Source organism: Boleophthalmus pectinirostris, unplaced genomic scaffold (assembly GCF_026225935.1).
Source record: "Boleophthalmus pectinirostris isolate CB_2022bp ecotype Guang Dong unplaced genomic scaffold, ASM2622593v1 HiC_scaffold_6, whole genome shotgun sequence".
Lineage (NCBI taxonomy): Eukaryota > Metazoa > Chordata > Actinopteri > Gobiiformes > Gobiidae > Boleophthalmus > Boleophthalmus pectinirostris.
In genome coordinates this window covers 23501815-23515690 of record NW_026571447.1, presented here as the reverse complement: position 1 = coordinate 23515690, position 13876 = coordinate 23501815, and the positions used below count along the sequence as shown (strand labels likewise).

Here is a 13876-nt window from a genome sequence, read left to right as displayed (position 1 = left end):
TGTAGCCCTGTTTAATCTTCAACATAAGGCAGGCTTCCTTCATGTACTCTATAATCTTTGATCATATTCTTGAGCGTGACCTCCGGTGCTGTACCGTATGCTATATTTTCTGTCTCTTTTGGCATTTGCTCTCCATTCCTCTTTACCATCAAAGTGTTGACACATCTCTTTCAAGTGGAGTGTCTTCATAAGTCATTCTCTTTCTCCCTCGTCCCTCCTTCCTTTCTTCATACTCTGTGGAGCCGCTCACAGTGTCTTCGAGGGATCAATCCCTAGACAGACCACAGCGCTGCTTCTCTCTCCCCCTATCTTTTCTGTCTTCCTGTTCTTCCTGCTCCATCTGCCTCTTCTGACTTTATTGTCAGCGCTTGTATGTCAGCATGCATCCAGCCTTTATTGCAGTGATAGCTCTTTGATTGTCAGATGGTGGCACAGAGCAGATTTTCAATGTTTTTGGCTATATCAGCACTTCACTTCAGATTTTGGAAGAGTTTTGTTGTTTTTTATGGATATGAACTCAGTTGGGAGCATGGTGTAGAGTAGTAACTTGTCATGTCTCTCAGCTAGAAGGTTATGGGTTCAATCCTTTGCTCTTCTCTGAATGTATCTGCGTGCTTGCTGTGGGACTCCAGTCTTCTGTCCCTCCCACTAGTTTGACAAACTTTATTGATCCGCAGGGGAAATTAGTCCTGATAATTTCAGGTACAGGCCACTGTAACCCCGCTCTACATATCTTACGGTAATGTGCAGAAGACTGAATAACTTTTGTAGTAATAGCTTGACTTGTACATGCTCTACTAGACAGACACATCACACAAGGGTGAAGAGTGGGGAGAGGCATTTGGCAAATAATTCAGAGCCAGAAACTGATCTCAAAACATTGGTACCAGCATAGAGCTGATGTATGCTGGTAGCCTAAACCCCTATAGTGCAGCACAAATAGCTTACCTCTAAAATAGTGTGAGTGAGGCAGAAAGTAAACAACTTACATGACTGATTATTACAGTTGTGTATGCATGGTTAAACATATAAAGAACATTGACAAATGCGACTAAAGCGACTTTCCACAATTCAAAGTCATTGCTAGCTTTGTTCTGGCTGTACACCTGCATTGGTAGATAAAGCTGCAGTCCATGTCCCGTCATCAGTCAGCGTGCACCTGTTCACACACACACACACGCACACACACCAAACATCCAGGCCCATGTGCACGGAGAATGGTGGCAGCTCCACGTCGTACAGGCCGCATAGGGTCAGTCATTAATAAAGAGCAGCAGATGGTTTGTCTGGAGCACAAGTGTGTTGAATAACCACAGGAGGGATGGATGGAGCAGGAAGCACAGACACACAGAGGAAGAAGACGATGTACACGAGGCACAAAGCTAAAGGGGAACAGAGATGGATAGAGAGACTAGAGTGAGATGTAAAGTAATGTTCAGAGGCCAGGGGGCGGCACTCTGTTTGGGTTTCTATGAGTTACAGTAAAGATTTATCAGCTGTAAACTAGACACCGCATACGGTCAGCGCAAATGCATTTTCTTACTTGTTAGCTTTAATAGCTTTGAAAATGTAGTTTTCCCCTACATTTTTCCAGTGTACATGGATTAGTTATTAAATGATAAATGAGAGACAGCATATGTATGCCAAAGATCATGCCTTTTATACAGTTTATTATAGCAAGGATACATTGTATGTTTGCCTTTGGAAATATAGCATGAAATATTGTTTTATTATATCTTGGATGTGCACAAAGACCTGCCTGCTACCAAAGTAAACAAGAATATATCCATAGCAGTTGCCTATGGGAGAACACAGGTGTATGGTAATATGCACAGAGCTCACCTTTAGTAATAGGTGAACAGGGAGGATGGATGGGCGAGCGCAGAGAGGAGGTGAGAAAGTAGACCACAGGGGTGCAGGGACGAGGACAGAGGGGCGCATGCCGAGAATAAAAGGATGTGAATGCTATTAGCTGCATCTCCATAATCATCCCCAGGTGACTAGAACTTAGCCTTGATAAATGGAGGCGCTGAGCAGAGACTGCGTGGACAGGGTCTGGGCCCATGTGTGTGTGGGACGGCCTGTCTGTTAACATGTAGCAGGGAGTTAAAAGTGAGCAGATGTAGGAGACCCAACCAGAGGAAAAGTGATCGAAAAGGAGAATGGCTGTCCAGTGGGAGAGCCTTTTTAATTTCCCCAGGTTGTAATTGGTTAAGAACTCCATTACCCAGGAGGCACCAGTGCAGCAGCTGTCAGTGCAAAACAGCTGGCCAGCCACTAGTAGCTTTATCTCATAGCTTCACTATCATTTATCTACGCCTGGACACACACACTCACATGCATACTATTCCCCCTTTGCTGTCTCCACGCATGGGTCCTTTCTCTCACACATATCAGGGGACATAATAACACTTGACTAAAAGCAGTCTAACAGGTATTAAGGTTGAGTTAATGGTTAAATTTCTGTCTGGAGCCAGTTTGATTAATGAGGTCCTGGTCCGCTAATAATCCGCTAACGCACCTGCATAGGTTATCAGGCGGCTGGTCTTTGTACTGTTGTGTTAACCAGCAGCCCAGACAAACTCTAATGGTCTTCAGCATGATGAGAAAAATAAACATAATGAGAATTAAAAGGCAAAAGTCTATTCATACATTTTAATAAGAAAGAATATAGATAATGAAATATACTATATATACTATACTATAACTTGGTATGCCTCACCTATAGTTGTTTTTGTTTTATTTCTAATTTAAATGATTAGAAATGTGGAAGTGCATTAATAGGCATCCATGGTACGAGCCACACCTTGTTTATAACAATATATAATATACATATAAAACAAATAAAATGCTTTGCCATGATTTATATTGTGAAGAAGTCAAAACTCACCTTCATCACCCGTACAAACTTGGTGCCGCCTGTGCTTTAGGGAATATGTAAATGTAGCCTATATAGCATAGAGCACACACAGATAGCCCAGGGTGTCAGCTCTGTTGCACAGACATCTGTCTGTCATTATCAAAAGACAGACATGTGCAGGGAGCCAGAGGCGAAGGCACCATCACTGTTACCTTGCCCCACAACACACATCTCGTCTCATAGGCCTATTCTGACATATACTGTTCATAAGACCACCGCATACACATGCCTGTGCTCCTGAATGTATGTGAATAAATCATTGTTTTCTGAAATACAAATAAACATACCACCGTAATTCGTGCACAGGGGCTATGCGCAGCTTGGGGTAAAAATGTACACATTGTTCTTCAAGAAAACAAATACTTTTATGTAAAGTAGATATGGAAGAATGGACATTATAGTTTTATGATTCAGTACTGTATGTTTTTGAACAAATACATATTACAATTTTAGAGTCTGAGTACAAGTGTACACAACCATGTAATGTCACTTCCCGTTACATGCAGCATCCGTCTCTAGCGGCAACAACAGATGGACGTCATGGTAACAACCATCGTTCATCATCACCTCGGTGACAGGTCCGCAGACACTCACACACAATGGTTTTGCATTGCTGGGTTGTCACCAACACAACCTCGACAGCATGCTAGATTAACTTCTCAGGTTGATGGACCATGTACACACACATGGCCACTGTCCTATTGTAAACTTTGGATCCACAGAAACCATGCATTCTCCCATGAAGCAAGCAAATATGACTTCCAATGCTACTAACAGTGATGATGCATATCATTCTTTCAACATAACTGACCTGGCATCTTTTCAAAATAAACAGGTTCCAATGTGTAATGCATAGACTAAAAAGACAACAACAAAAGCTGTAAATGCTGAATTTGATATTACTAGTCCTAAAGCAATAAAAGCAAAAGTACTGAAAATACTTACTTTACAAAATATTTAACCTTAATTTTAAGCTTTACCATTTTCGTACCTACCCTTTGCTTTTATCTGTCCAAACTGGCAATAATTAATAGGGATCAAAAGTTCATGTATAACACCATATAAACTAATTAGAAAGGTCTTTATTAGTAATATAGAATCTTTGTTATTTGTTTGTTGTTTTAATAATAAACTACAAATACTTACTGGTGTTTCTATCTTGATTTCTATTGTATACTGTGCTCACTGTATAGTTACTGGTAAATGCATTCCGATGTGGAGCATATGAGAGAGGTAGCATGTGCTCCAGTGAATGAGCCTGTGGTGTTTTGTGAGTCTATGTGAGCTGATGGACTGAGTAAATTCAGCAGGGAGAGACCAGGGTTTGAAAAATCCTTACCTGCAGTTACATCTGTCTTACTCTTCCCCATACACACACTTGAGTGAATACCAAGTGATGGGGTGAATGATGAAAAGTTGGTGAGGGGAGAAGGGATGGTGTTGAGGAGCATAATGAGAGCTCAGTGGAGGTTGCTCTAGGCAGAGTGTGAGAGAGAGAAAGGGAGAGAGGGGGATCTGGAGGTACAGCCTAAAAGGGGAGGGTGGGAGACACAATGATTAGTATGAGTTTTCCCCCCGCGAGAAGAAAACACAGGGATCCAGGGAGAAGGTGCAACACTCAGGGATATGTGGATATGTGCAAAGGCAAAAAAGAGAGAAAAGAGGATTTAGAGATTGTGAAGAGCCCTTTGAGAGTCAGTTAAAAACAAGGATGGAGAAATTGTGGACGAACAAGGCCAGTGATTATGAGAGTGAATGAAAAAAGGATGAAAAAGCGATGAATAAGACATTAACAGTAGCAGATTATGCAAACACGAAATAGAGGCGCACTGAATGGAGAGGAAGCCAGGAATCCGTAGTGGGAGTGCTTTTAGAGAATAGACTTTTTTTTCTAAGTCAGGAAAGTCAAGGTGGCACTTAACTACAGGCATGCACTACAAGAGCATCCTCACAACATTTCTGCCATAAGCTGTTCTTGTTCCAGCTCTTTGTCCATCCATATTTCAGTGTTTTGTTTAGGATCTTGCATTTATTACTTTGGCCGTTGTCATTCCATACTCTAGGAATTTAAAACTGATATGACTGAGGTCTTCTCGTAGTTTAGTTGAAACTTAAAGCCATTTATACCATTTTGCATATGCGTCCACTCGCACTCCCCTTGAGCTCTTCCTGTCTGTCTTCAGGCTACCTTCATATGCTGCTGTTTATTCTATAATGATGACTGTATATGATAGCTGATAGCTGAACAACTTGGAAGTTGTTTCCGCATATGTAGAAATGTAGCCTTAGGACACTTGAAAGAGGTTATTACTGTATGAAATCCAGAGTCCCTTCAGCAATAGAAGCACATCTCCTTCCCTTTAGCCAGCTATGGCCTAATCAGCGAGCTAATTAGCGCTTTTTGTAACTGCTTGGGCCTCGTGTAACTGATTGCATTAACAAGTGGCACATATCAAATAGTCATGTCTCCCGCTTGTGCATCTCATTACACATTAAGGACATTGGGGGTTAGGACCAGAGTTAATCACAAAGAAGCATGGTAAAATCCCTATTTTCCTATTAATAATATAACACATATAATTGTTATAATCTGCCATTTCAGTCCCTCTTCCTCCTTTAAAGTGTATACATGATTTTTGATACATTGTGTTTTATTTGCAGAAAAAACAGCGGACAAAAGAGCTATCTCAACTGTTCCACTCATACAACCCTTATGACCACAAGGTAAGTGTGATTCCTCTGTCTTCACTACTAGTCATTTATAGGTGCGCTCATTCACTGTCTATTTCTTAATGGGAGAAACTCAGCGCCTCATTCACCTTTAGTCTACAAGTCTTCCATTGACACACAAGTACTTGTAGGTCACCCTCGCTATATTGTCTTAAAGGCTGAGTGATGAGTTTGTCATCTCCTCAAGATGGACGCCTCTTGTCAGCAATCTAGTGGATGAGGACGGCTCAAGTGTTGCCTCCTGATTACATTTTGTGTGTGCGTGTGAGTAAGTGTGGCCAAGATTGAATCCTAAAGTCACAGATAAATCTTCAGTCGCGTATGTGCGTGGGTGTGTGTATGTGTATATGTGTGTGCGTCGGCATTTGTGTGTGCCTGGTTCATCCATTATGAGGTTAACATCTGACAGCAGATTGAACATGGCGCTCTTCAGGCATGCTTATGATGATGAGACCCTTGTGACAACACTGGGTGACTGTGTGTGACTTCTTCTATAAAGATGTCCTTCTGAGACTGCCAACTCTTTGACAACATCTGTCACCACATTTTCTGCTGTAATGGAGTTTGCCCTATGGAGTATGGTTTTATTTTCTTGACATTGCTTTTGGGGTAGTTCAGAAGTGAGCAATAACCATAATGTGAAGCCTCTGATGTTTCTCAATGATCCAATAACCTGCCTGATGGTTGCTCATGTGAATGGATACATATTTGTATGATTTACCAATTTCCAAAATACACTCACTCAGAATATGAAGCCATTTCAACTGGACTTTGTTGCTGATTTAGCCTTTTTGAAAGTTGATTAATATTCCTCCACTCCAAAATACCTCGCAAAGTGCAGTTCAGATATTTTCAATATATATCACTTTTTGCTTCCAGGATTATGGAGATGCTTAATATGATACTTAAAACATGATCATATTAGTAATTTTAATTACAGAAACCCTTAGCGACAGTTTTGCCATTACTTTAAGTACAATCTTTTTATAATTATATAAATGACTTTGTTTTTTATTCTATGAAGTATTGATCCTGAGAAGGTATTTAAAAGGCTTAACTCATTTGCACTTCACACAATCAGATCTGTGACCAATGAACAAAGTCAGTGATTTGAGCAGTTGTTATTCCATGCCAGTAGATGTGACAAACAAGACCATCTAACACACATGTATACACTGCTGCTGCTACCACACTGCACATTCTAAAGGCCGCCACACACTACATGATTTTTTGGTCTTTAACATTTTTTAAACACGCAACAAAAAGCATGCATCACAGATATGATGAGAATCTTATTCGATTTTAAATCTCCAATCACAAAACTGCTGCAGTATATGGCTGCATTTCACAGGCTACAAAGTCTCTTTACAAAGAGACTCTTAAGTTTTCAAAATATCAGAGCACTGCACTTCTAGTTTAGAAATGTGAAATGTGGCGCAAAACTTCAGATATTTTAATGCACAGAAGGGTGGCAGTAAAGTCCACAAGAAGTAGAGTCTCGATCGCTTCACCCCGGTCCATGCGCTATGTGAATGCAAACAGATACATGCGAGGAACTACTCGCGCCTTTTTACTTTTAAAGAACACTTCAAACTGTATTAAAAGTGCTGTTTTGTGGACTTGGTTACATTATTTGCGGAGGAAAAATTCTATGTTTAATGTCTAGTTTAACTTTTACAACTTTTCGAGTAGTGAGTGAGTAATTATTTTCGCTATTTCTTGAGTCTTGTGCCTCTGTGTCCGTCACTCCTCTGCCCCTGACATTCTGTTTTATTGGCTGTTACTGTGGCCTTGCTGATGTTTGGTTGGTTACGATCTGACAGAGCAGCTCAGAGTCACACTGACACCACACATGAGGAGTGCAACTTCTTCAAAATCACACATGAAGACACAAAGTCGGGTCACTCCTCCCCAAACTCGGGGAGAAGTAAATCGCAGCCTAAATCGGGCATCTTCTCCGGTAGTGTGTGGCAGTCTCAAGTGATGGTGATTGGAGTGTTCCTCACAAATGTCACACAGCATAATTTAGCAAAGCTTGAGCTCATCTTTGCAGAGTTTACACCCTAAGTGGAGTTTGTGCCTTTAGTGAAATTGTTATATGTTACGCACTAATTAAAAGGATATGAGAGGGATCACGTTTTCTGTGTGACAGCCATGGCTCTCTGCCTCCCCCACACAGCAACAAACACATTCTGCTCTGATAATGGGTTGAGCTCAACAGGAACATGACTATTGAATTAAAGTTTTTGCAAAATGAATCGTTAACATAATTCAACTTAATTTTAGCTATATATGTCTTTAATATAGGGATTTAAATCTAATCATATTTGGAATTGGATTTTGGATACTTGCTGAAATATAATGTAATAATGTAGGTCATGTAGGTTTAGTGCTATAGCTAAGGATGCACCAATACCAAAACTAGTATCAGATCATCTCTGATCCAGAAAAAAAATTCTGGGTTGGATATTTCCTCAGTTGCTATTCTTTTTGGACCTCTTGATTGATGTAAGAGGACATTTTGTTGACCTAAGACAAGAACATTTCATAATGTTTGAATTTTTATTAATTTTTTTTTTACTCGGAGCTGTGCTTGTATGTAATGCACATTTGAACCTGTTTAGTCATGTGCTTTTTTTAAAGTAAAGAAATAAGTAAATTCTGTTTTCATTTCAATAACAGCTTTGGTATTTGTAGATGTCAGACATATCAGCTTGAAGCCAAAGCAATGATATCTGTATGGAAATGTAAAAAAGAGGTTTGGTGCATCCCTAACTATAGCTAAAGGATATGATTTCACAAAGGCAGTGTCTTGGCTGATCTGTTTAAATATTGCTCCAGAAATCTCTGCTCCATCTGCTGTGAAGCTCGGCCTGCTCGCTGTTCTCCTGTAGGTCTCATTCTGTTTCCATAGATTGTGTAGATGTGAAAATAAATCCCTTTGCATTACCAAGCCAGATAGCCGTGAGATATGATTTAATGATAATAAATCTAATGTCAAGCACGCTTCCTCCCTGATCAACCACTGTTCCGCCTGCCCTTGCCCATGTCCACACACAGCCAGTCGACGCCGAGGCAAATCAGCTGGATTAAGCCCCCACATAGCCGGTAGATAGAAATAAATGAAGTCAGATAATGCCCCTCATTTTACATTAACTTGCTTAAGGTGCCTGCCCTTTGGCTCAGTTTATGTAAGGACATTATGTGTTTACCATTGTGTATGTATGTGTGTTCTTTCGTGTGTAAGAAGATTCAAAGAGGAGGGGAAATTGGCGATTCACACCCATTATTGCTAATATGCATCCTCCTATACGTACAGAAAGGTCATTAATAAAGACTGAGAGAGGTGGGGGTTGTGGGTGGAGAGAGCTTCATTGTTCTATTGCCCCTGGCCATGCAATATTCTAAACAATGTTTTACGAGGACTAATTGCTTTACCTCTTTCTTCTTTTCTTCACTTAATTTTTTCTTAACATCCATCTTTTTCTTTCAGTGTATTTAACAGTGCTCTACCTATCGGGCTGTTTGTGTGTGTAGGGGTGTGTGTTTGTGATGATTAATGTGAAGTATCCTATAGCCAGATGGTGCAGAACACGGCCCATCCATCAACAATGAAAAGACCAGTGGGCAGAAAGCTGGCAGAGCACTTTGTCTGAGGCCAGTGCCCCACACGGACGTACACACCCAGGAACTCAGTCAGCCGTGATCCAGACTCACTTTTGTTTTCCCATTGTACTTTCAAATGTTTCTCTGCTCACGGATTACTTTCTTTAGGAGCCCAGTTTGCACAGTCTGAAAGGGATTCGTTGAAACTATAAATTAACTGACTAGAGGTACTTGAAGAGTTGTCTAGCACTGCACATTTCACGTTTTGATTGCCCAGATTAAAGGTCCTATATTACATGGTATTGACTCGTGAGCTTTAAGTGAGCTGATACACCCTCTAAAATATACCAGGAGTTATTTTTTTCATTCACACATGTTTGGTTAATCCTGCATTATTAGTCTGTCTATATCTCCAAAGCTCAAAATGCTCTTTTCCATCTCATGCCTAGCAGTAGTGTTCAAGTTAACAGCTACCTTTTCACTTTTGTGTTCAGAAGAGACTGACAATTTCATCCAAATGATACTTGTGAAGTGCATGGAGTTTTAAAACAGAGTGGAGCACTTCCTGTATTACCACATGAGGTCACATGGTGTTTTCTGTTTAAATGAAGAACTCTAAGAAGCCTAAATATGCAGGATGTGTGTGCTGAACATGTGTGAATGAAACAACACAAAACTCCATGCATGTTTTGGATGATATAGCATTATAAAATAGAAAATAAATTAATAGATGGTTGGGCAAGTTTGAGATGTGTATTTATGATGAGTATCTCTAGTTTCATTTGAGTAATTTCAATAATTCTGCTGTTTTAATTCCCTCACTGATATATATTACACACTTTTTTATGTCTGTTTACTTCCACCATACATGCTGTCTCGCTTTATACAAACCACTTCACCTAGGACATGCAGACTTATGGTGTTTTTTATTGGCAAATTTCATGCTAACTAACTGTCTGAGTTATGTCCTCACAATAATGCATAATATAGGGAGGGCTTTTAAGCTTCAGTGAGTGTGTGAGTCTCCTTGCTGTTTCTGGTAGAGCTAACAAACCCCCTCTACCCCACTGCCCCTCTCTGCCACAGTCTCTCAGGAACAGTCGCACACACAGATTCTCCATGCTGTGTTCACGGGCCTGAATGACAAGGGTGACAGTTTTCCCCTGCGGCAAGAAAGAGGGGACAAGCTGTCAACATGGCCCATTGCACCTGCCCAGACACCACCACCACTAAGAGGGAAGACAGAGGAAGCTAGAGGTGGCCCTAACTAGCATGCACTAACTACCAAGTGTGCAGGAAAGGGAATAAAACACTCCTTTCCTTCGGGGATTCTACTTTGCTTCATTGAAGTTCACGTAATTATTTATATTATGAGAGAAAATAAAAGGTTAATTAGTAAACCAAATTCTCTCACTCCCCAACAGATCATATTTTCATATTTCGTTCACGTCTCTAAACTGAGTAATTAGTATTCTACCCACCCTCCACCCCCTGGCCATGTTAATTACTTTTATTTTGTAGAATGAGTTTTTAGGCTGCTGTTGTTTTGCATTAGTGTAAAAAGCTAACCTTCGTCTTTGTCAAGCTTGACATTTGCCTGGCACACGGTTCCCTCACTTTTCTTGTTAATTAACTGACTATTCAGAGCAGGAGACTGAGGCAGAGGGAAGAATGGAAACTGTATTTGTTGCTCTACTCTTCTTGCCGTTGTTTGCCTACCTAGCTCTTTTGAGGTTCAATACTCAATGTCTAGAATTGCACTTGCGCTTCCCTTTGAAGACAATACTTTAATTCCTGAAAGAAGACTCCTCCTGGTGTACTCCGGGCTTTGCAAAGGCTACAATCTCCAACACTGCAGGCTAGAGTTTCACCTCCTGTCTGCAGAAAGAAAGCAATGATATGGACCGTCTGTGAATGCATTGACACCGATATTCCACCCACAACTTCGACCAAGAAGAGCATTCTCCACGACTTTTGTGTAGTGTAGAATGGTAGAGAGCATGTACGCTTGCTCCCAATCTGTCAAGGTTATGTAACAAGGGCTTAACACATGTGAAAGTTACCAACATTTGGCTTTGAAGTGATTCCAAGTTCTTATTAGCGTCACCCTTGCACATACAAGCCTCATTACAGACAAAGTTGGTGAAATTACATGGCAATACTTTTGGCACATATAGTACATAATTATGATATTGTTCTATTTTCATCTTGGTATAAGAAGATGCTAACAAGATGGCATGTTTTTGTGGCATTCCTGAACCCACAAAAATTAAGAGAACTATGAAAAAGCAAGTAGTAGTAAGAGGCATAGTATAATTGTGCCATCAGGTTTTTAAAAGGATTCTGTCCAAGCATACATTATTTTATACCAGCTGCTTTACCTTAATTTAGGACTGATACATTTTGTGTTTGGAGTTGGTGGTTGGAGGTGAACTGCGTAACATTTAGTGGAGGGTCTCCCACCTGCTTGTCTCCATGGAAATGCAATTGTCCCAGGGTATAGATTAAACTAAATCTATCATGTCATGAGAGAGGCAAGATACAGCACTACACTACTTTACAATTCATATCTGTGGAGAGACACCCCTATTCACTGAAAGTTTGTTTTGTTTTGTTTTGTTTTTTGTATTTTTTGAACAATAGAAACTCTTGTAATTAATAAAAGCTAGATGGATATATTTAATGTCATACCATGAAATATTCCTGGGAAAACAATAACATCTCCATGGAGACAAGCAGGTGTCGGGCCCTGCACCAGAAAAGTTGCACAGCGCACCTTTTAATAAATCAACCCATGACCTGCAGGATACCCAGGGGAAATAATAACCTCACCAGCCTCATTTTTGTAACATTTTACTTGTTGTTGGGCTCGAGTCCAAGGTTGACTTGCTGAAAAGCTAAAAAAGTCATATTTGTTGTTTGCTTAGCTCTATTCTTCTACTGACACAGAATTGAACTGGGAAATGGAAGTGGGCATAACTTTTCTTACAAGCAATCAAATGGCTCAGTTTGCCTGCTTTGTTAAACCATTTTTTCTGCCTTTTTAAAATGAACTAGTCCAGAATCCCTGCCTTCTCCCTCACCTCTCGCTTCTCCCCTCTGTCTCCCTCCGCACAGGGGCTGCCTCGGAGCCACACAGTACGTGCCGTAATAGCTTGTTGATTGCTTCCATTTGTTGGGTCAAAGGCATCAGGCCCATGTGCTATTCACTCACATGACCAGAGACAGGTAGACACCCACACACCTCTCTCCTCGCTCTCTACTCTCTCTCCTTGCTTTCCTTGCCGGCCTCAAAAACCGCTCCGTCTCCTTTTAGCCGCGTGCTGCGTGAGTGACACCTGAATGGCTCTGCGGTGGGAGAGGAGAAAGACAGAGAAAAGCATGGAGGAGAAATGAATCGGGGAGCCCATGTTGCTAAATGGTTTCCTGGATAGGAGTGTGAAGGTTTTCTAGTTCATTCAAAAGGCCCTATTCACGGAGACTCATTTGGAAAGCTATGAGTGTTTTGTATTTGTATGTATGCCATCGCTTCTACAGTCTCGGCCATGATTGGTTTGAAGTGAGAAGGCATTGCACATACACCTTCATATTCCTATAATATGCACGCTATTATATGGTCTTTATCGCTTGCAGGTATTTTAATAATGTAAGAAAATATCATGCTAAACAAATGTCAACAAATCTCAATGACAACTTATCATGTGGGGCCATACCTAGCAATAAAACCAGAGCCAGATTTCTAATACATGTATCTAGACTTCTCAGCTCTAGTAATTGTTTGTCTGTGGCTGATTGCAATAACATAGCCCTGTCATTAGGCATATTAGCAGCCTAAATCAACAAAACCCACTGCAATCTATATGGTAATTCTGGTGCATGGTTGCAGGCTACTGATTCATAGCACACACTTTTTCTGCCATTTTTGTGAAATAAACTTCAGATCCTTGGTCAATTTTGTGTCTGTTGTCTTCTGCAATCTACATAATAAAACACAATAACTTTAAAATGTACTTTAAAATGAATCTTATCTTACATGTTCCTATAAACTAAGTCTAAGATTAATTGACTTTACCTTGATGGATGCAAGCAACACCATCTCCTTTGTAAGCTACTTTAGTTTCTAATTTAACAAGGTGTGAGGCTTATCTATGGTAGTAAATTACATGCTAACACCAGTTTAAATCTTGCTTTTAATTATTGGTGGAAGCACACGTGTTATCTCAGGGACTGTGTGTTTTCAGATTTTGGACCAATCTGAACAAATAGATAATTGTCAGCAGTTGGTAGGAGGTTCCTGAAATACCTTTCTTAAATTATTAATAACTTCTTGTGAACCTTGTGAAAGAAAGATCAGACATGTGGCACGTGTGGAAGTTTAAATTGTGTTAACTTGACTTTTGTTACAGCAGTATTCTTCGTCCTTGTAAACAGGGTATCAAGGAGAGTGTAGTCAGTCAATTTGAGCTATGTGTCTTTGTCCAAATCACTGTCGTAGAGATTTTTTTTTCTCATTATTAGTGAGTTTTGAGAAACTGGGGCACAGCAGGGGAGCAAAATGATACATTTACTGTGACTGCAGGCACTCTGTGTGTTTGTGTGGAAATTAGACTTAATGGGAAG

The 13876-nt window shown here is 40.4% G+C and overlaps 1 protein-coding gene across 2 annotated transcripts in view; it reads left to right on the top strand.

The window, feature by feature from the left end:
• cdkal1 (CDK5 regulatory subunit associated protein 1-like 1) overlaps window positions 1-13876 on the top strand; it is a 145226-nt gene that overhangs the window by 93549 nt on the left and 37801 nt on the right. For both annotated transcript variants that reach the window (XM_020937460.2, XM_055163361.1), the window contains exon 12: window positions 5582-5644. In XM_020937460.2, the coding sequence (XP_020793119.1) occupies window positions 5582-5644 (63 nt within the window). The remainder of the gene's footprint in view (window positions 1-5581; window positions 5645-13876) is intronic.